Raw genomic sequence first — 24,214 nt, forward strand, 5'->3', positions numbered from 1 at the left:
TCGAGGACCGAGGTTGGATACTCCTATGCCAAACATTTGTGTGATATGTACACTTAACCAAAGTTAATGTGCTCACTGTTTGTGCTGAATGATGTCACATCTTTGCCTATTACTCTTATCCTCATTCTATGCCCTCTCACTCTGGAGATTCCTTTCAATTGAAAGAGACTCGCTTCATGCATATTTATGTAATTTAAACATCTCTATCATATCTCCCATCTTTCCACCAAAGCATACATATTGAGATCTTTAAGTCTGTCCCTATACAACTTATATCATAGACCACCAACTATTTTAGTTGCCTTCTTCTGGACAAACTCTATCCTGCTTATATCTTTATGAAAGTGTGGTCTCTAGAATTCTACATCCATATCGGGCATATCTTCTGGCTTTCCCTCCTTCATGCAAAGCTATTTCTCTCCGATTTTCCCTTCCATCTTCACTCCAGTCCAGCACCTTCCCAATCTTCCCTTCCACTTTCCTCCATGTCCAGAACATCCTCCCATCTCCTTTCGACCATATCCATTATTCTCCCTGATCTCTCCTATCTTTTTTCTTGTCCAGCATCTTTTTCATTCTCCCCTTCTACCTTATTTCCTGCACAAATACCCCCCCTCTTTTCCCATCTTCCTACATGCCCCACAATCTTCCCTTCCACCTTACTTCGTGCCAAGTATTTTCTCTCATCTTCATTTCCAGCCCATCCACCATCTCCCCAACATCTTCCCTTCTACCTAGCCTCCTTTCTAGCAACTTTGTTTCTTCTGTCAAATGCCCTCCTTTCCAGTTCTCCTCAATTTTCCATCTTCTTCCATTTCCAGTTCCTTCAATGTCCCCTTCCACCTTCTCTTTTGCCCAGCATTTCCCTTGATCTACCCTTCTACTTGGCTTCCTCTCCAGCATCTGTCCCCAGTCTCTCTTCCATCTTCCCTCCTTTTCAGTGTTTTTCCTTGTTTTCCATCTGCCCTCTTTTTCAGCATCTCCCCCTTATGTGACCTTCCTCCATCCTACTTCCTGTCCAGAATGCCCCCTACCCCATTTACCTTCATGTCATTATGTCCTCCAATGTCCCCTTCCATTTTACTCTGTGTTTCTTTATTTTCCTTCCTTTCCCCGCAGTCTTCTGTCCTTATCCCCGGCAGTGATTACCTCAACCCATGTTCAGCCAGAGTTGGCACCTTTTTCCTGCAGGGTCCTGCTTGTGTTGAACAAGGAAGTTGTCATAATAGGCAAGCCCTGCAGAAAAAGCTCCCAACCTGCTGGCTTAACATGGGTTGAGGTAATTGCTGCCAAGTACAAGGACAAGACTGCAGTGGGATGGGGGAAGAAGAGAGAGGTATAGGGTGATCAAGTTACACATTCCAGAAGGAAGATTTTGGCCAGTCCTGGATTCCTGCCAACCTCATCCTGGTGCATTATGCAGCACTGATTTCAGTGGATAGAATCATGGACTCCAAATACTACACTACATAGGCGTCAGAATGGGAGTGGCCACAGGGGCTGTGGCCTACCCAAAAATTTAGCCCTGGTGGTCCAGAGGTACAGCGGGCAGGAGCAAGCTTTCCGCATTCCTGCCCGCTGCTAACCCAGTGGGTGGCAGCAGCCGCGGGATGCGTTTTCTTCTCTGCTCAGTGGCAACGAGTATAAGCACACTTTGGCGCTTCTTCTCGGTGCTGAGTGGCTTTTTGACTGGCTCCTGCGAATTATCACAAATCGCGATAATTCGCAGGAGCCAGTCAAAAAGACGCTCGGTGCCGAGCAGGAGCGTCAAAGCATGCTCAAGCTCGATTCCACTGAGCGGCAGGAAAAAAAAACGCATCCCACTTGCTGCCACCCACCAGGTGAGCAGCAAAATAGGAGCGCAGGGAGGGGGGCTGGGTGCAGACTATGACAGGGGGATGGAAGGGGGCTGGGTGCAGTGCCTTACAGGGGGGGGAGGGCTGGGTGCAGAATCTGACAGAGGGGTAGTTAGGGAAGGGGGCTTGGTGTAGAGCATGACGGGGGAGGGAAGGGGGCTGGGTGCAGAGTCTGACATGGAGGGGGAGGTGGGCTGGGTTCAGAGCAGTGCAGTGCCTGATGGGGGGGAGGAAGGGGGCTGGGTGCAGAGCCTGACAGGGGGGTAGTGAGGGAAGGGGGCTGGGTGCAAAGTCTGATGGGAGGAGGAGGAGGGAAGGTGGCTGGATGCAGAGTATGACAGGGAGGGAGGGAAGGGGGCTGGATGCAGTGCCTGGCAGGGAGAGGCTGGGTGCAGGGGGTTGGGAGTTGGGAAGGCAGGAAGGACAGATGCTCAGGGGGTTGGGAAGACAGATATGGCACATACTGGGAGAGGGTTGGGAAGGACAAATGCATGGGCGGGGAGGAGGGGTTAGGAAAGGAAGAAAAGAGAGATGCTGCACAAGTGAAGTAGAGGGAAGGGAGAAAAAGAAATCCTGCTGATGGGGAAGGGAAAAGGAATGGAGAATTGTTGAGCATAGGTGTGTGGCGTGAGAGGGAAAGAGATGATGTATATGGGGAAAGGAAGAATTGTTGAACATTATAGTGGAGGAGAGGAAGAAGGGAGAAATGTACACTGGGAGGATGGAGATATGACCCAAAGAAGGTAGAGATGTCAGACCACTGAAATGGGAAGGAGAGAGAGATGCCAAACGACAGAATTGAAGAGGAGGGGAGAGAGAGAAGCCAGATGGCAGAAAGGAGAGGAGAAAGATGTTAGACCTCGCGAAGAGGGAGAGAAGGAGAAAGAGATGCCAGACCACGGGAGAGGAGAGACATTCCAGGCTATGGGAAGGAGAGGAGAAAGATGCCAGACCATATGTGGGGGGAAGGGGGAAGACCATGGGAGAGGAATGAGATGGTGCATAGGGATGGAGGGAAAGGGGAAATAGAGGGAAGAGATGGTGCACAGCAATGGGTGCAGCAGGGAAGAGATAAGACAAAATGCTTCTTATGAATAGATAGGAGTAGGGGAGAAGAAAGAGGGAGGAGATGGTACACATGGATAGATGGGAAGGGAAGGCATGGAAAAGTAGATTTTGAGAAGAAAGCAGAACGTTGAATGTTAAAAGTTAATGCTAAAGATGGATGTATCCAAACAGACCGGGGATTTTAAATTACAATCCACTCGAGGGGGCAATACTTTCCAAAATGGAACAAAACAACAAAAGACCCCCCTTTCATCAGTACTGGGCAAGTCTCTCAAATTAATATCATCAGATAACTTTTAAAGGTTTTTAAATATTTAAATGTGCTCTTCAGCAAGGCACCACATCAGCGGTATAACGTCGCTGGAAAGGTGCTTGGATTTTAATCATAACACATTGCATGGAGCAAAGAATCTTACTTCTGTTGGAGTGGCAAATGTTATAGCTCTATAAAAGATATTTAACAGTAGATCACTTATCTGAAAAGGTCAGTTCATGGCTCCGTGCTGTAAGTTCCCATGATTTCACGAGACTACAACAGAAACTCCCTGTTGTAGTCTCTTGAGACCACAGGAACTCGCAACACAGCTCTGCATGGGGCAGGAGTGTAGGAAGATCGCTCCTGACCCATGTCACCGCTAGACCACCAGGTAAGGTCCATGCTCCTGGGGTGGCTGCTCACCCCCCTCTGCCTCCAATCACCCCCTCTGTCTCCAATCGCTGCCCTCCTCCTCTGATCGCCTCCCTCCTCGCCCCGATCCAAGTCCCGGGGCCGGTTTTTTTTCGATGTGGGCTGCTAACGAGCGATTCTCAGGGGGGGGCTGGGGGGAAAAATCATGAATAATTGAAATCGCGAACATCAAAACCGTGAATAGGGAGGGAGAAGTGTACTATTATGGGGCAGAGTCTTGGGCGGAGCTTGCGGGCCCCCCAAACAAAAAAGCATTCCGCTGCCTATGCTACACTGCTTTGGGATGTAATTTTGGCCAAAAAAAATCTCCCTTCTGGAATGGGTAACCTGGTCACCCTAGGGAGGTAGAAGCTGCAGTGGGCAGACAAAAGAGGAGAAGAAAAACACCTTCCACCTTCCATCCAGCTGGGGCTACCCATTCCATGCCTATTGCCTCTCGTGTCAGAGGAGAGAACTGACTTGGAGGCAGGGTGCTGTAATTTCTCCTATTGAGATGGCTCTGACCATGGGCTGGGGATTCAATGTCCCTTCTGAAGGCCCTGGGGGGCATGTTCCTTTTGCTTAAGACAATTGGATTGGTTGAGCAGGCTTCTGCCTGCTGGCTGCTCAACCAATCAAGGGGTCCTTTTATTAAGGTGCATTAACTGATTTAGTACATGCTAAATGCTAAGGTGATCATAGAATATAATGGATGCCTTTTTTAAAAATTTATTTATTTATTAATTTCATAATTATAATACAAGAATCCTCTTTCAGAAAAATAGAACAAATAAATGTAAATATTTGCATAAATCCATGAAAATAAATTAATCTATTAACATAATTTTTAAGAAATAAAACATATTATGCAAAATAAAAAGAATTAAATAGACCTTCTTTCTTAAACCTCAATATTTTATACAAAGACAAGAATATAATGAGATATGGAGTTCTCAAACAATATATCTATATCAAAATTAGAAAAAGGCTTAATGTGATTCAATCCGTTTCAAAATTCCTAATAACAGCCCTCCAATCTATATTATATATTACTTTTTACTGTCCAGGAAACTTTGAAGTTGCTCCGGCACAAAATACACATATTTCATTCCAGAATATTTAATCATACATTTGCATGGATAACTAAGAAAAAAGGTAGCACCCATTTTTAAAGTTTCTTCCCTCATACTTGGGAATATTTTCCCACTCTCTTGAGTGGACTTAGTAACATCTGGATAAATCCAGATCTTTTCTCCCATAAACAAACTTTGGGAGAAACAAAAGAAAATCTTCATTAACATATTTAAGTCCTGCTCAAATATGAAAGAAACTATCAAAGTACCACGGTATTGAACTTCTTCCTGAGATGTTTCAAGAATACCAGTTAAATTCTTTAAATCTATTTCCTGAGGAGGAGATTTATCTAACTTCCTTGGCAAGTAATAAATTTTATTAATCGGTGGTATCAGCTCTGATTCAAATTTTAATGTCTCCATTAAATATTTCTTGAAGGTATCAATAGGTGAAATTAAATTTAACTTAGGAAAATTCAAAACACGCAAGTTCAGTCTCCTATTGAAATTTTCCAACTGTTCTATTTTATTTTGTAAAAGATTCCTGTCCTTCACCAAAGTTGCTGATAAATTCTGCAATGAAGATAACTCTTTATCAACTCGTTCAAATTTCTTGTTTCGATTTGAAAATGTTGTACTGAGGCAGACAAATCTTCTAATTTACTCACTACCTTGGAAGTATTTTCTGTCAATTTTTTTTTTGTGCCACAGTCTCGAGTCTCTGGACAATCTGAAGTATATTAACCAATGTCGCCGCCGAGGAGTCAGCTCCTTCTGCTACTCCAGAGATTGTAAGCTCAGCATCTCGGTCAGTGATTTGACCCCCTCCGTTTGAGGATGCTGTGCTCAGCTGGCTCGGTGCTCTCTCATGTTGCACGCTGGTCTGCGCTGGATTCGGCGGGGATCAGGCTGTAGGGGGGAAAGAGAGATCTCCAAGCCTAAGGTTCTGGTGGCTCCTTCCATCAGAACTACAGCAGGCTTTTCTCCCCCAACAACAACCGAAGAGCTTGTCAGAAAACGCTTCATCATCATTTGGCTGGGTATGGAGGGATCTCCCTGGACAACGCTCTTCCGCTTAGTGTGAGGTATAATGGATGCCTTAATATTTAGCCGCACTAATCTTTAGCACGTGCTAAATCAGTTAGTGCATCTTAATAAAAGGACTCCCAAATCTCGGAGTTGTGCTGTTAGGGCCTTCAGGTGGCCAGGTGAATCCCCAACTCAGCTGTGGGAGTTTTTTTTTTTTTTGTTGTTTGTTTATTTGTTGCTGATATAGTTTGGTTGAGCAGGCAGTTGGGGGACTCACTGAAGGCCATGATGGCACATCACTGAAAGAGTATGTGAAAACACAATTTTCCACCATACTCCCGGACAGGATAAGAACAAGGATCACAAGCCATAATGGTCTCAAGTGTGTTCTTAGTAACACTTTCCATTTGTTCAGCAACAGGACTACATACTCTCTCTAATTTCATTATCTGGAGAGACAACTCTAGAATTTTGGCATTGAGAAGTGTTGTGTGTTAGAGTTATGTATGAGTTTGGGTTAGTAAATAATTTTCTTTTCTTGTAAACTTTTGAAAAAGTTAAGTTTTTGTCAATTTGTATGGTGATGATATAGCTTTCTCTGTATAGTACGTGTTCTGGATGATGATTTTTCACACGTATTGGAAGCTATATGAAATAAACCACTTAAAATGTGAGTGCTATAAATATGAGGTAATCAATAAACTTTGTTTTGTTTTATTTCTATTTATTACCTTTAAAGTAGACTGATACACCAAACACAATACTTTAACCACAGAGGGCATAGGATGAAGTGAAGAGGTGACAAGCTCGGGAGTAATCTAAGGAAATACTTTTTTACAGAAAGGGTGGTGGATGTGTGGAACAGTCTCCTGGAGGAAGTAGTGGAAACAGAGATTGTGTCTGAATTCAAGAAGGCGTGGGATAGGCACATAGGATCTCAGAGAGAGGAAAAGATAATAGTTACTGCAGATGGGCAGACTAAATGGGCCATTTGGCCGTTATCTGCCATCATGGTTCTGTGTAAAACCCAGGTTAGCCTGAGGAAGAAGAAGAAAAGATAATTAAATTACAAAATATTGTGTGTTTTCCACAGATATTACAAGGAGAAAAATAACTTGATGCTTATCAACTTTACACCATGCAGTCAATTATCAAATTTGATACTTTCTGTTTATAGGGCCCCAGAGGAATGCCAGGGGAGAGAGGACGGCTTGGACCACAGGGTGCTCCTGTGAGTACAACTTTTATTGATGCTAATTTTGGCCCTTTTACTAAGCTGCTGTAGAGGTTTCTACTGTGGCCCTGGGTGCTAAATGTTCTGAGGCTAATCTGACGCTCTTAGGAATTCTATGAGCCTCGGAGCAGCATTGTAGCATTTAGCACTCCAGGCTGCCGAACAAACTTTTTACTGTGGCTTAGTACAAGAGGGAGTTTGATATTTATAAATAGTATATATTCTCTACAAAATTTTATGAAATTATGTGCTATGGAATTATGACCAGATTGATTAATATAGGAAGTTATATTGAAAAAAATATCTCGCTTTCTTTTTTTAAACTTTTATTTTTTAGGGTGGACGTGGTTCCAATGGACTGGCTGGACTGGCTGGATCAGTGGTATGTTTTTGCATATAATTTATATTCTTACAATTATTTTGTCCTTTGAAGATTGCAGCCAGGACATTTCCAGCATCAGCTTGGCCCTTTCCTTGGACCCAGATATACTGTATACAGGGATGGTGTATGGGTATTAGGTGACCTCTGCAAATCTTCAGACTTGCACACACTAAACTAAACTAAACCTTAAGTTTATATACCGCATCCTCTCTACGGAAGTGGAGCTCGGCACGGTTTACAAGAACTTAAAATATAGGAAGAGAAAGGAAAAGGTTTACATGAGCTTATATATAGAATGGAAAAGTAAGGGGAAAAATAGAATTACATGTTAGAGAAGAGCCAAGTTTTCAGTTGCTTGCGGAATAGTTGGAGAGAGCCCAGGTTCCGCAACGGGATAGTAAGGTCGTTCCAGAGATCTGTGATTTTGAAGAGAAGAGATTTTCCCAGTTTACCTGCATAGAGAATACCGCGTAGAGAGGGGAAGGATAGTTTATATCTTTGGGCGGGTCTGGTGGAGTCAGGACTCGAGGAGTTAAAGGATAGTGGGATTAGGGGAGGAAGGATGCCGTGAATGATCTTAAAAGCCAGGCAGGAGCATTTGAAATAGATTCTGGAAATCACTGGGAGCCAGTGAAGATTGGACACACTATTTATTTATATCACCACCATTTATATACTGCTCTATACCAAATACTCTTTCTGAAAAAGTGTGTTCTTTGTGCAGTGTTCTCTGCAACTATCTAGTCTATGGAATGGTTCAGTCAGCCCTACCCCCTGCCAGTTTGTGTGAAATCTATGCTGATCTCACTGTTATTTATGGTGCTACAAAGAATCCCATTAACCTGTAATAGATGATCCACACCTAACAATTGTAAGGATTGTTAGTCTGGCCCCCACAATATTAGGTGGTCGGGGTTACATGAGAGGCTCCCTTACAAATGCCAGGTCCCAGGTCCAGTTCCCTCACAGAAGATTCACCAGGAGTAGAATCCAATAAGAAACACAGCCAGAGGTGATTGCATAAAGAATATATTATAGAAATAGGCTTACAGAAAAGCAATATTTATAAGCATTACAATTAAGTAGAGAGCAAAGCAGTTTCCCTGCCTTACAGAGTCCAGAAGGAAGCGTGAAGTTCCAGGGAAAGGCAGAGAAAGAGAAAAGGGGGATGGGGTGATGGTCTAAGCTTCGGGTTCCATAGATAAAGAGAAGGATAGACAGAGAGATAGACAGAGAAAGAGAGAGCTCCATGTGTGTTGCAGAGAGGAGGCTTTTATAGCTTGGAAGCTTATTCTAAATATAGAATCTATTGAGCTTCAATAGAAGTTAAACTTCCCCCTCCTTCATAGACAGGAGAAAAATAGGCTGTAGTCATATATGTATTTCCAGTATGTCTCTGACAATAGTTTCTGATTAATTTTAGTTATCTGTGCACCTGGACCCATTGTCCTAAGCACCCTCTTAATCAGACATTAACACTTTAACACCTTTTAGCTAATCATGATTTAATCAGGGCTACTTGAAACCATCTTCCTAGATGCTTTCTGTGAATAAGCATTCAGGATCTATTTGCATCTACATTCCAGAGTGAGATTGATATAATTTCCCATAGGCCTTCGCTGACATTAGTTATGCCAACTGAAAATGCTGAATGCTAGCAATAGCTATGCTGCCATCAATTAGCTGCTAGAATGTAACAGATGACAAGAAGCCTGATGAATTACAGTCATATCATCTATTTACCATTAGAAAATTGGACCAAGAACACACTTAGGGATTCCAGTTCTAGAACCTGGCTCATATCAATGATTATGCTATTCATAGATCATATTATACACACGTAGATTATTATATAGGAAATTTACCTTGCATTTACTTTTTGCCTTATAGGGTCCTATTGGTTTATCTGGCTCTCCTGGTTTTCCAGGAATCCCTGGTTCAAAGGTAAGAACTGATTTTTTTTAACTACTTATAAAAATCACAAAACCATTAACTAGAAAATATCCTGTTTACCTTTTAACAATTTAAAATGTTCTTTCACTAATAATTTATTGGAATAATGCAAAAACACTTTTAATTGAATTTCTTTTGTCTACATGAATCTGGTTTCTGTGACATGGTTCATATCCCGAGCTCTGATTTTTGGTGATCAATTAAGGAACTCATATTTTTAACTGTGCATAGCTTCTACAAGTATAAATAGTGTAAATGGCCAATATATGTAAATTACGTTATAAAGCCCCTATTCACACATGTAGAAGTTAAGACATTGTAGTTTGGAAGGAAGCAGGTTGTAGGCCTGGGCAAGAACTAAAAGTATGTATGTATTTATGATTTTTACAACAAGAATATGTATAAATTTATTTATTATTAATTTGTTTGAATATATTGTCACACTTATTGTAAGTTTGAAAATGAATAAAGATTAAAAAAAAAAAAAAAAAAGAATATGTATAAATTACAAATGTGGGAAGCCATCATTTATACCTAAGGAGGCAGTTGAAATGAGGAGCCAGTTTTGGCAATCCCTCTGGTGCATGATCATATGTGCACATTAAAAAAAAAATACAGGGACGCTTTTACTAAGGGCTCATTTTACTAAGGTGTGTTAGGGCCTTAACGCGTGGAATAGCGCACACTAAATTGCCATGCATGCTAGACCTTAATGCCAGCATTGAGCTGGCATTATTCTAGAACAGGGATCTCAAAGTCCCTCCTTGAGGGCCGCAATCCAGTTGGGTTTTCAGGATTTCCCCAATGAATATGCATTGAAAGCAGTGCATGCACATCTCATGCATATTCATTGGGGAAATCCTGAAAACCCGACTGGATTGCGGCCCTTAAGGAGGGACTTTGAGATCTCTGTTCTAGAAGCATACTGTGCGGTAATTTTGTGCGTGCACTAAACGCTAGCGCACCTTAGTAAAAGGAGCCCTAAACTCCACTAAACATGGCCCACAGTAGCCCCAGTGTTTTACCACACACTGAGGCTACTTTTAGCGTGTCTATAAAATGGCTTCATTTTCCATTTTGTCTAAAGTGCTAATTCACCATTAGTGCATGTGTAACCACACCCCTCAGAACGGAAACCCTGCCTTACTTTACCTTTAATTGTTGTAGGCCCTAAACAGGCCGATACCTCAGGCAGTACTTCACTCTGAGGAGTGTGGGCTCAAATAAATAGGGAAGGGGGAATAAGGGACACAGCAAGCTACAGTTGCTGGACAAGTAAGAGTTAGATGACAATTTCTTACAATATAAATATTCTAAATAATTGACAACAAATCAAGAATTTGTTTTAATATACTTCTTATATTTTCCTATTAAATGACCCTAAATGGATCCAGTTCACAAACTAAATACAATTAAAACAATTGAACATTTCCAATTAAAAATGCATTTATAAATATCCTATTTAAAAATTGTCCAATGTTTAAAATACTCCCAAGAGTGTTAAAGTGCTTACCTTTTCTTCAGATGTCCAGTGTCCAGATCCCATTGACTAATATTAAATCAGATAAGAGTTATTGTATTTTCTATCAGATTTACTTTAATGTTCACCAAAAGGAATATGAAATGTCCCAAAGGGTGTGTGCACAAAAAAAACACCTTATCTTCAGGTTTTCTCTCTCAAGTGCGCTGGCTTCTTTTTTCCTCCTTGTTCAGGTCTTTCTGGATGGATTTTCAATCTGAATCCAGAAACTTTAGCTGTGATGGGAAACCTACTACTGGCCCATCTTTATATTTTCCTCCTATTACACAGGTTTCTACACAGCCCAGCCCGCTTAATAAAAAGTTCCTCAGGTTTCATAAGAATATAAGAATTGCCCCTGCTGGGTCAGACCGGTGGTCCATCGTGCCCAGCAGTCCGCTCACATGGTGGCCCTCTGGTCAAAGACCAGCGCCCTAAATGAGACTAGCCCTACCTGCGTACGTTCTAATTCAGCATAAACTTATCTAATTTTGTTTTGAATCCCTGGAGAGTGTTTTCTCCTATGACAGACTCCAGGAGAGCGTTCCAGTTTTCTACCACTCACTGGGTGAAAAAGAACTTCCTTACGTTCGTACGGAATCTATCCCCTTTCAATTTTAGAGAGTGCCCTCTCGTTCTTCCCACCTTGGAGAGGGTGAACAGCCTGTCCTTATCTATCAAGTCTATTCCCTTCAGTACCTTGAATGTTTTGATCATGTCCCTCTCAATCTCCTCTGCTCTCACCCTTCTTAGGCCTCCCTTTATTTGGCTCAGCCCTACCGTCCCTAAATCAACTGTTGCTGTTCTGCTATATTACTGATCATAAGAGCCACTACTACAATTACAACCCCCTCCCCCACACAAAAAACCCCTATTTCCTTAAACAGTATCGGTTCACAACTCAATAAACTACTCTGACTTCTGTAGTCAGGCTGCACCACTACTCTGTATCTAATTGCTATTAAAACAATCTTTGCTTCCTTCCTTTACTTTCAAATATTATATACCACAGGTGCTAGCAACCACATCAACACCGAACCAGTCCCTTAACTAACTCCTAACTAACTCAGAACTCCTACATAGATCACTATGGCAACGCCAGCTTAGCTTATGCCACCAGAACCCTAGGTCCAAGATCACTATGGCAACTCCAGCTTGGCTTTTGCCACTAGACCTGTGTTCAATCAATAAGGGAAACAGAAATTACAGTTGCTGGAATCTCTACTTTCAAGATTCCAGGCTCCATTTTGGCCCATAGGCAATAATGGAGGGGAACATTTTGAGACTAATTTGGACAAATTTAAAGAAAAATACTTCCTAGTTGGTGGATCCATTCAACCCAACTCTTTTGATGACCCTGCTTTTTTAAAATTTATAACCATGTGTTTTCATTTGTGTAATATATTTTTCTCATCAAACTCTCCAAAATTCCAATAAAATTCCCAAATCATTACATAAGTTATCTTAATAAATTATTCTCTACCAATTTACACCATTGGAACCATCAAATGCATGCACAAAACCCATCAGGCAGCCAACCACCAGACCCAAGGTGCTCACAGCTGCCCAGGAATTCCAAAGAACCCTGTGACAGACAGCAATCTCAGGAGCCCAGAAGCTCCCCCCCCAACCAAAGGAGATAAAAATTGATTGTATCATCTGGTTACACATTGCCAGTAGTGCATGAGCCCTTACTGACACTATTTTCCAGGCAGTGTGGGCTCCGTACTAACCGTGTATTAATCAGTTAGGAGCAAATTCTGTAAAGGACACCTAAAGTTAGGTATCCACAATGTGGACGTCCAACCACTTAGGCATCCAAATAAATTGAATAATAAGCCCAATTAATGACTTTAACCAGCAATAATTGGAAGTTAGACGTCCAGAGGCTGTGCATGATTCACAAAATAGGCATCCAGAATGTCATAGATGCCCATCAGAAAAAGCTGCGGCATGATAGGCATGGGTGTGTTTTTACTATGGACATCCATTTACAGAATTTACAATCTCGCCTAAAATGTAAGTGTTACAAAACCAGGTCTACTTTTGGGCGTGAGTTGGGCACTAGCTAAGTGTGAGTTAGGCATGCTGGAGGCGTCCAGATATAGTTGTATGTGTGTGTTGTTTTTGGGGATAAAGAATACTCCAGTTTGATATTAGGTAAAAAGATATTTAATAATGCATTATTCAAGCAAAGCACATGAAAAAATATATTGCATACTAAACCTCATTCCCAAAAGGTTTTGTTTTTTTGGTATAAAGAGTACTCCAGTTTGATATTAAGGTTAAAAGAAATTTAATAATGCATTACTCAGGCAAAACACATGAACAAATTTATTGCATATTAAACCTCATTCCCAAAGTTTAAGAAAATAAGAAGAGAAACCCTACTCACAATAGCTGTGGTTTTAGAGTAAGTGGACAAATCTGAAGCACAATCTTGACATCATCAGTTTGCACCTAGATGGCAGATTGTTACTAAAAAAAATAAAATAAAATAAAAACCCCTGCCTAAAAGGAAGCTTCTGTAGCTCAGTGGTTAAAAGCATTTCTTCCATCTTCTACAGGTCATGGATTCAAATCCACACACACCCCTGTACCTTAACAGCTTCTTTTTGGTCTCTGTCGTTTCTAGAGTCTAGAGGGAAACTTATTTGTACTCTGAGATGGTTATGATCGCTTAAGGTATCATCTCACATAGCGGAAACCCCTGCATAAAAGAAAGTTCCTATGGCTCAGCGGTTAAAGGCATTCTTTCCATCTTCTACTGGTCATGGGTTCAAGCCCCAAGTATGGTCAGGTAGCCCAGCACTTATTTCTATTTTTTTAAGTAACAATCTGCCATTTAGGTGCATATTGATGATGTCGCATCGATATCAAGATTGTGCATCAGATATGTCCACTTGCTCTGAGCCACAGCCATTGTGAGCAGGGTTTCTCTTCTTATTTTCTTAAACTTTGGGAATGAGGTTTAGTATGCAATACATTTGTTCATGTGCTTTGCTTGAGTAATGCATTATTAAATATCTTTTAACCTTAATATCAAACTGGAGTACTCTTTACACCAAAAAAACAAAACCTTTTGGGAATGAGGTTTAGTATGCAATATATTTTTTCATGTGCTTTGATTGAGGAACACAAGGGCCAAAGGAGTTTAAAAAAAAAAAAAACAAAAAAAAACCCCAAAATAAAACAGCAGAGGAACCAGACAAGTGTTGAAGGTACATATTTGATATTTTCCTAGAGAATCAAGAGGAAATAAGGTTGGCTTTTAAAATGACATGCAGTTTAATGGCTGAGTGTGTGGCCCAGTGGTTAGCGCTACAGCCTTAGCACCCTGAGGTTATGGGTTCAAATCTCTCACTGCTCCTTGTGACCTTTGACAAGTCACTTAATCCTCTCATTGCCCCAGATACACTAAGTAAGAGTTTGAGCCCACCAGGACGGAAGGGAAATATAATAAAGTAGCCAAATGGTGCCATTTTACTGCATACAATTTTAATGTAAAAAACATTATAAAATCGCTGTTCTAATGACATCATAACACTAAAATGTGATATCGTTATAGATATCAGGACATCTGTGTGACGCCTAAAAGGCGATTCTGTAAAGGACGTCTAAATAGATAGATGCGTTTAAAATTGCTGGATGCCGCTGAGCATGATTCTCTCTTGTGCATCTATGCATAATAGAATTCGCTCTGAGCATTGTTCTCCCAGACGTCTAAACAATGCCTAACTTTTAGGCATTCTTTACAGAATTTGCCCCTTAGTGTGCGTGGATTTAGCTGCACTAACCAATTAGTGCTGGCATGCCTTCTCTCTGCCCCCTCAGACAAGCACCAGTGCAAAAAAATATTTTCTATTTTGTAGCAAATAGGTAGCACGCATCAAACACAAAACTACCATGGAATGCCTGAGCGGTGGTGTCTTTTATAAGCAGTGGAATGCTTTGCGGCATGGCCCGTCATCAACTCCCGACTCCACCCCCTACCTCCTTCCGACATTGTACTTTAAATCTTCGGGGTAGCCGCCGCACGGCAGCAATGAGCAGGCCTGCCTTTGGAAGTAGAATAAAGGGTTATAGGGCAGGCCTGCTCGTTGACGCTGTGTGGCTGCTGCCCCGAACATTTAAAATGCAACTTCAGGAAACGAGTGGGAGGACAGGCACCAACTGGTGACTGCCAATTTTGGGGAAGGCCATGGCCCCTTGGCCTCCCCCATTCTGACGCCTATAGTGCCTTTTATCTGTTAGTGCTTACCACAGGCTAGTCAAAAGTCCCATAGTTATTCATCTCTGCTCTTTTTAATTAACATTTCTTTTTTTTTTTTTTTTTTTAACCTAGACATCATATACAAGATCTACCTTCATACTGAATTAGGCTTGGACAAAAATCTGTTTTGCTTATGTGACATGAAAGGAAGCAAGTGGAGGAAACAGAACTGCTTAAACATACTGGCCAATGTTATTAAAAGCTGTTTTTCCATTCATATACAATAAAGCTTTTAAAATTAGATCCCGCTGTAGTTAAGTAATAGGGCCGTGCCTTAAGCAAAATTTCAAATGTTTAGATGGAAATATTAGGTGAATTTGAATTGGCAAATGTGTCTCTGTTTCTTTGCCATAGGATAATGAAGATCAGACTGACCTGAACAGTGGGAGTTTGATTTGGTCATATAGCTTTCAAAAGATTTGATCATCGTGAAATGCTGTTCTTGAAACCCTTCAATGGTCTTTATGAATTTTTTAACCGATATGTACAAGCTTTACCTCATTGAGGGCTCCTTTTCTAAAGCTACGGTAGCAATTCCTATGGTCTGTGCCACATTTGCCTCACGAGGACTCACTACCACAGCTTTGTAAAAGGAGCTCTGAATGAGAATAAACTAAAACTCTTGCCTCGTGGAAGTCTTGTTTCCTCTCAGAAAGGAAATTGTAGTGATATTTTTCATCAGAGATTCAGGATGTAAACAATAACAAAAATAGAAACAAAGTAATTATGCAGTGACTCCAAGTTTGGAACAAAAAACTCGGCATATGCCAAGATCAACCTCCCAATTATCAATCCTGAAGATAAGGGGGCCCTTTTAGTAAAACTGAGGCAAAAGTGGCATTAGCGTGCCCTTATGGCAGGTCTTTTTCACACACCAAGTCATTTTTTCTGTGGCTGGAAATAGGCAGATGTTCCTATTTCTGGAATTTACTGTGATGTCCGTGAACTAATTAAGAAATTAGTGTACGGTCATTGAAAACCTTACCATGTGAGCCTGTCCCACCATTTATTTTGCAGGCAGTAAGGGTTCCGGACTGATCAACAAACGACAATACCCCATGCAATAACGAATTAGCACTGTCACGCCCACTCCCAAACACACCCCATGGGATGTCTCAGTGTGTCCCATGGTAACCCTTTTTAAGCTGCAGTAAGCATGCATTTGTGCCCACTGCAGCTTAGTAAAAGGACCCTAAAGAAAGGGAAAGAAAACTGAACTCATAGATGCACAATAAAATATGAGGCTGATGAAAACTTTTACTTATCTTCGTTTAGTAGCGCAAATGCAGACATCTTTTCTTATATACATAATCGGAGGGAGCCCCACAATGAGGAGTGTGTCCCCTGGTCCCCAAAGTCATTTTCACTTTAATTCTGCCACTCTTTGGCAAGTCCAAGGTAAAAACCTCATATTCCTGCTATGGGTATCTGATTTATAGATCAGTTTTACATTGTTTCTATGTCTATAATTGGTTTAATTGAGATGCTTTTGGTCATGTAAAACTCTGAAGGGTCTTAACTAACAGTAACTCTGTGAATTTACTGTAATGTCCTTTCTGCAAATATCTTTTCCCCTATATATAATTATATTATTAAACATTTTAGCTATACTCTCTAGAACAGTGTCTTTCAAACTTTTTCGAGCCGGGGCACATTAAAGGTGGTGGCCACGGCTTGAGGCACCCAGAAATGCGCAGACGTGAGTTCCCGTAGTCTCTCGAGACTACGTCGGGAACTCCCTACAGCCATTTCCTCATGGCGATTTGCACGGGGCAGTAGCATAGGAAGATCGCTCCTGCCCCAAAAGCCCTCTAGACCACCAGGTAAGGGCAGGGAGGTGGGGGTGGGTCAGAGCCGGATAATCGCAGTTTTTCGCCATTCGCGGTCCGGCTCTGCCCATATCCCCTGCGAATGACGAGCGAGAAGTGAATCAGCATTTTGTTTTTGAGTGGGGGACCCATAGCCTCCAGTTTTACCATACAAGAGATACTCACAGAATAGTCTACATTAAGGATACATTGCTGGGGATTTAAGAGGCACACATACATTTGTTTAGGATTATCTGATTTGAGTTATTTTCTAATAGAAGAATCAGTACAATTGAGGTTTTGCTATTCTCTTTTATTTGGGTAGGTACTAACAAGACCCCCCCCCACCCCTCCTTTTACAAAATTGTGGAAGCAGTTTTTAGCGCAGGCTGGCATACGGACTGCTCTACGCTGCTCTTGACGCTCACAACTCTATGAATCCTATTGCAACTTGTAGTTTTTAAATTTGCAGAACTTAGATAAAATAATGATTATAAGGATCAATTATATAGTTTTCTTTTAAAAAGATTTAGCATTCAGAAATTAATTTCTTTTTATAAATGTCTCTGAAGTGGAGTTATGAGCAACCAGTACTGTAGTAAGGATGGGGTGGACTACCTGGGCACCTCTCCTCCTCTCTTCTCCCCCGCTCCTTCCCACTCCTCCCCCATCGCACACACACCTTCACTCTCCCCCCCCCCCCCCCCAATACTGTACCTCTAACTCTTCACCGGCGCGAGCAGCAGCTCTAACCTGCTCGCGCCAGCCTCAGCGCTCTCTGATGTTACTTCCGGGTCTCACAACTAGGAAGTGATGTCAGAGGGAGAGCCATCGCCGGCACGGGCAGCAAGCTGAAGTTGTTGCTCGCGTTGAGAAGCTAAACAGGTGCTGGGAAGGGACATGTGCACGGCAGGGGGTGGGCAGAGAAGAGGGTGGGGGGTGGGTAGGCGCCTACCACCCTCACTATGCCAGTGTGAGTAACAATTGTTTATACGAGTTAGAATTAGTCAACCTCCATCAGAATCATCATTGCCTTTTGGTCAGGTATAGAGATCTGTAACTCACTGTATGGTTGCTTAATACTCATCCTTTATCTAGTTTGAAAAGAAATAAAAACCCAATGAAATATATACTGTATGTACTAAATTCAGACCAAGGTACTGCCATGTGACATGGTGGGTCAAACTCATTATTCCTAAAAATCATATGGGCTAATGATATTCAGCATTGTATCTAGTGACCACTGCTGAATATCTGGATAAAGTGGTGACTGACGTCACTGTCCTGACAGTAGCAATACTGAGCTCATTATCTGGATTAAGACAGCTTTTTTGCTGTCCTAACTTATCCAGATAGTGGTACCGCTCAGTCCATTAATATGATAATTAAATTCAACCCCTTTTAATGTTGTCCCCCAGTGTTTTTTTGCGCATATCTGATGACCTTTCCACCACTAATCACAAAAAAACTGTATGGAAGGGCAATGACAAAAATTGTTAGGGTCTTGAGAAGGGTGCTACCTCTGGATAAATTGGCTTACAGCTTCAGCGCATAGATTGTGACTCACTGTTAATACTTATACTGGGTCTAGTGGATAAAGGATTAGTCTATAGCAGGGGTGTCCAACCTGTGGCCCCATGAAGCATTTTGTGCGGCCCCGGTCGAAGGCGATGCAGTGTTTTCCTGTGCTGCCCCCGTGTTTACCGTCTTGCCGGTTCCCTCCTCTATCTTGCTGCAGCGTTTGTGCGGCCCCAGAAACATTTTTTTGGCCCAATGCGGCCCAGGGAAGCCAAAAGGTTGGACACCCCTGGTCTACAGTATAGTGTTAAGATCACTTCCTAACAAAAAGTTATCCATGAATTCTCTTGGCTTGCTGTAAAACATGGAGAAGACGGACTTCCTTTAGTAATAATATAGGACTGTGGGAGAAAAAGCTTTGCAGTGGAAATAATGGCAATTATTTCTGGTATCTTTTTAAAAGTCCGGTTTCAAGACTGAGAACTTTGTAGAAAAAACATATTCGGATTCATGTTCATTGCACCTGAAAGCACAGTTACCAAGTAATAAAAGTATTGCTCTAAAATGTGTATGTTTCAAAGGTTGGTAAAGTTTATTTTAGTGACTTTTTTTTTTTTTTTTTTTTTTTTTAATTGCAGATTATTAATACAACATATGCAGTAATCTGAACTCAAACACCTTTTGTTTTTCTTTAAACTAACAACTGCTTGAATTGGCACACTGTCTTAAAAAAGCAGACTTCTTTTAAAAAAAAAAATCTTTATTCATTTTGAAGCCATAAATAAGTGCAACACATTATACAATCATATTACACTATAAAAGTACTTAAATTCAATCAAAATGCAGACTTTTCATGTATGGACTCTTGTTGGATTTTCAAAGTAAAGTTACATTTCTGTGTTTGCTTTGAAAATTATCAAAGGAAAAATACCTGAAGAAATTTGTACCAACTAATGTGCATGAATAGATTTTCTGAATTAAAAATACATGCATATTTTTGGAAATTTCAGAATTATGGGGCCATTTTACTATGATCCATTAAACAACTAGTGGGGTTTTACTGAATGGCAGACGTTTAATGTGGATGTGTAGCTTCGTGTGCCACTCATGCTCATAGCCAGACCATGTTTGCACCCACGTTCACACCACGCACCATCACATTTAGGTGCCAATCTAAAAAAACAATCAAATGTTTATAGTTTCCTGAAAATTTCAACCACAAAGATTTTTATGTTGGGAGGAAATATCGAGGGTTCTCAGCAGCCCTTGGTTAGATATAGATTGGCAAATAGATAACACATTTGGGGCAGAGTTGACAGGAGCCCCTTCTCAGAAATTGACAGGACCCCAATTAAGGATTATTTCTAAATCAATGCCTATAGTAATGCTTGAAAATCAAGTAATACTGTAGTGAAAATCCTGAACAATTCGACTGGGCTAAAAATTATCAGCGGCTTTTACGAAGCCGTGATAGAGGATTTTACAGCAAGTTGGCGAGGTAAATGCTCCATTGCTCCTAGAATTCCTATGAGTATCGGAACATTTATCTTACTGGCCTGTGCTAGAAACCTCTACCACAGCTTTGTAAAAGGATCCCTATGTAGAACTCCTTTTACTATACCTTGTAAGAGCTTCTTACTGTGGGCTGATGTGGTAAATGATCCAATGCTCATTCAGTTCCTATGAGCGTTGGAGCATTTACCTTGCCGGCTCATGGTAAGAAACTCTTCCACAGTTTAGTAAAACTCAGTGATTGTAAAAAAAAACGTAGAAAATTATTTACAGTTCTTTCTAGTAAAAAGAACCTCTTTTAGTCAGTGCCTGAAATATTTTTTTAATGAATTTACACTCTTTTGTTTAATTGTTTGCTCTTTTTCTGTGTTAACCCTAGGGTGAAGCTGGCCCAACAGGTGCACGTGGCCCTGAAGGTCCTCAAGGACAAAGAGGTGACACTGGAACACAAGGACCAATTGGATCACAAGGCCTTTCTGTAAGTTCAGCAGTCATGAATACTTTGAACATCTGTAATTCTACACGGGAATAATATTTAGGATGAAAAGTACATCTATCATATTTGAAATGATTCAGAAAGCCACTAAGTTTGAAGTTCCTGTTTTTCTTATTAGTACATCATAACTAGGGAAGCAATGACCAACCCAGAACTGCATTGTCAGATTCCACCTATCCTTCAATTTAAGTTACACTCAATGAAGACTCCAGACACAGCAGTCCAATGTAAATATATTTATGGTTGCAGTTTCTTAGTAATAGCATAATCAACTACTATGTATCCAAGTCTTCCTAATGTGTGTGACCCATCCCTGAATGATCTTTAGTGTTGTAGGAAAGAAAGGAGTAGTGTGGAGAGGAGAGAGGAGCTCACACCTCAGGAAACAGCCTTCCTTTTTAGATCAGTTGGTCTACCATAAACAAGAAATGCTGCATCCTTCCAGGAAAATGTAATGGCAAGGCATTAGTGCTTTGAGCTAGTAAGACTGACAGCCCTCCAAATATGACCATATTGAATTCACAGGTCTGCCAACAAATCAAAACCAGGCCACATGATAGCAGTCAAGCACAGCCATATCAAGAGATTTCAAGTTGAAGGTAGCTCATTTCCTTCCTCCACATAAATCCTCCACCTCAGGTTCAGGTACACAGTCCATACTGAGACCAGAAAAGACAAACATGCAAATTCAGGATATCAAATAGTGGAACTGCAGCAACTTTGCACACTTCCCCTTGAAGGGCGACTAGAGTAACAGCATGCTCCTCATGACCTGCCAGGTGCAGGATAACAAAGGCCTTAGAAATTTCTGCTTTTTCCACGTAAAGATAAGTACAGATCTCCTCTTCTTCTAGTTACCTTTGTTTATAATTTTACTTTTTCTAAATGTATTTTCCCAGTCTCTGGTTTCCGTTTGCCAATTTTGACATTTCTTTTCTCTCCATGGCAACCATACATCTTCCATCTTCATTCCATTATGTTCCACAGATCAATCCAGAGGCAAGTGGGTTATGCCCATCTACCAGCAGGTAGAGATAGTGAGAATGCCAGAGCTCTGACATAAAGGATACTGTGTAGCAACCTCACTTTCAGTATTCTCTCTATTTTAGCAGGTAGATAGATATATCCTGTACTACTATTTGACCGGTGCTTGCTCCTGGCCTGCTCCCTCAAACTTAGGAACTAGGGGGTCTTGACTTTCTTTGCTGATGTCTTGGGTATACATAAACAGGTCCCTTCCCCTCCTTAACCATATTTCTCTTCTTTCAGCATGACTGTGTTCTTACTAGAGAATGACATGGGGCTAAATTTGTTCCCGCAGGAACTCAATTTCCCCGTCCTGTCCCCGTGAGTTTTGTCGCTGTCCCTGTCCCATTCCTGCAAGCTCTGCCTTAACCACACAAGCCTTAGTCACGTATGATTTTTAAAGTGTTTGAGGCTTCTGTAGATGAGGATGGAACCTGCAGGAATGGGGCAGGAACAGGAAAATAACTTGCGGGGACAGGATGGGAAAATGAGTTCCCGCGGGGACGGGGAAAAATGTGTCCCCATGTCATTCTCTAGTTCTTACCAAGCCACCTGAACAAAGGAACTCCTGTCTCCTTAAAAAAAAAGAAAAGAAAAGCCAGAGAAGGTCTGAATGCTGATGTAGGCAGTAAGGGGTTGATTCTATAAATGGGCATCCCAATTGTAGGTGGCAGAAGGCATTCTACCACTGTCTGGCTGCCAATTGGGATGCACATTTTTAGAAAAAAACCTAGGCGAGAAAGGTCGCCTACATTGTAGGCATCTGTTGCGGGTTTATAGAGATGTGTAGGGACACTTAAGCTCACTCAAGACTGGGAATGGACGTGGTTTAACCCAGAAGTGGCCTTGGGTGAGTTTAAGCATCCCTTTGTGTCTCCTTAGAGCCACGACAGAAACCTCAAATATAGGCTTGCAAAATGGTGGCCTACATTTCAATCCTAAAAGCTGATCGTGGCAAGGGAAGCCCCTGATCAGCTGAGCTTGCAGATCTCCTAGAAACTGTGGCTTGGGGAGTCCTGCCAGCTAAGCTGATTGGGGGGGAAAATACCCCTGCAACGATCAGCTGAACCAGCTATGGCAGACGACCCCCCTGACACCCACATTCACAATCGGCAGGAAGGATGCTTACTCCTTCCTGCCTAACTCCTCTGACACCCCCCACTTCCAGTCGGCAGGTGAGATGCCCATTCCCTCCTGCTGCCAGGCTCCTAGAATTCATATGATAGCTGAAGCTGTTACTGCCATGGCCAGTGCTAAAAATGCTCTATGGTTTTGTATAAAAGGGGAGGGGGGTAAATTTTAATTCATTTAAGGATCCTTTTACAAAGGTGCAGTATAAATTGACCTTAGTGTGCCCTTACGTGAGTTTCTTGTATGCGTTAACATCATTTTTATTACAGCCGTACAAGGACCTATTTCCTATTTTTGATTTAATGGCCCATACTAATGTGGCCTTTAGTGTGCAGCCATTTTTTTAAATTACCATGTGAGCATATTTCAACACCTATTTTGTGGCAGTAAGGGCTGATAGGTATCCATGCGCTAACCACTTACCCCCATATAATATATATCAAGCCAAAATTTCTGTGTACAACCTTGTGCACACATCAGAGATGCATGCACAAATAAATTGACTAAGTGAGCTTAGAAACATCAATAATTGGGAGCTAACAACCAATTATTGATGTTAATTTGCAGCAACATGCACATTTTGCTGCATGCTATTCTATAAAGCACAGTGCTTAACTTAAATCGCACATATCTGAAAAGGGGGCATGGACAGAGGTATGTCGGAGGCATTCCAAAATGTTGCGCACTGATGTATTGAATTTGCCCGAAGTGTGCTTAAGTTGAATTCAGGCTTTTACACCTGCTTTTAGCAGGCGTAAGTTAGGCATAGGATCTGCGCCAAATGCTTTTCTATAAAGGGTGTGCTCCCTTTATAGAATAGTGCTTAGTGATCAAGTTTTCGGCACTGAATTTTCAGTGACATGTATTGAATTCCCTCCTTAACGCACAGTAATGTAGATGTTCTGATTGGTTAGTGCAGGAATGCCCTCTTTCCACCCCTAACACCTCTCTCAAAAAAAGTAGAAATATTTTTGTGTGCTCACATTTTAAAGTTATTGCAGGAGATCAGAGCGTGTCCTGTGGTATTTTATTTTATGATGCATTAGTCACATGCTAGTCTAATTGCAACTTAGTAAAAGGACCCCATAACATTCTCATATGTGAAAATCACCACATTTATTGATGTCCAGTATTTAATGAGATGCAAATGTGAATTTGTTTTTGCAACTACCCAAAGTAGACAAATCACCATTGGGCAGACTGAATGAGCCATGGGGATTTTAATTTGCTATCGTTTACCATGTTATTATCCAGTGACATCACCTTCCAGACTTTCCCTAGTTGATCCAAGTTCTGTTTTCTGGCTATAATCATTTTGGTTAAACATTCCCCATTAACATTATGGGGTCCTTTTACTAAGGTGTGCTAGTCGATTTAGTGCGCACTAAACACTAATGTGTGCTAACGCGTTCATAGGATATAATGGACGCATTAGTGTTTAGCGTGCGCTAAATTGGCTACCTTAGTAAAAGGACTACTGGTAATTAGTGAGGAGACCGGATTTGCATAACCAAATAAGAATAACTGAGAATCCAGCACTATTAATAATTCAATCAAGTCTGCTACAAAATGACATATGGACAACATGAACTTATTTTGCCACAATTTTACAATAGTTTTCATCCAGTTCACAATGTCCTATTCATTTTTTTAAAATAATATTTTACAT

At 41.3% G+C, this 24,214-nt stretch overlaps 1 protein-coding gene across 2 annotated transcripts in view; it reads left to right on the top strand.

The window, feature by feature from the left end:
- The window catches only part of COL5A2 (collagen type V alpha 2 chain), a 306,470-nt gene that overhangs the window by 170,481 nt on the left and 111,775 nt on the right, over window positions 1-24,214 (top strand). For both annotated transcript variants that reach the window (XM_033945794.1, XM_033945795.1), the window contains 4 exons: window positions 6,871-6,924; window positions 7,265-7,309; window positions 9,200-9,253; window positions 20,272-20,370. In XM_033945794.1, the coding sequence (XP_033801685.1) occupies window positions 6,871-6,924; window positions 7,265-7,309; window positions 9,200-9,253; window positions 20,272-20,370 (252 nt within the window). The remainder of the gene's footprint in view (window positions 1-6,870; window positions 6,925-7,264; window positions 7,310-9,199; window positions 9,254-20,271; window positions 20,371-24,214) is intronic.

The sequence above is a fragment of the Geotrypetes seraphini genome, chromosome 5 (assembly GCF_902459505.1).
Source record: "Geotrypetes seraphini chromosome 5, aGeoSer1.1, whole genome shotgun sequence".
In the NCBI taxonomy this organism is placed as follows: domain Eukaryota; kingdom Metazoa; phylum Chordata; class Amphibia; order Gymnophiona; family Dermophiidae; genus Geotrypetes; species Geotrypetes seraphini.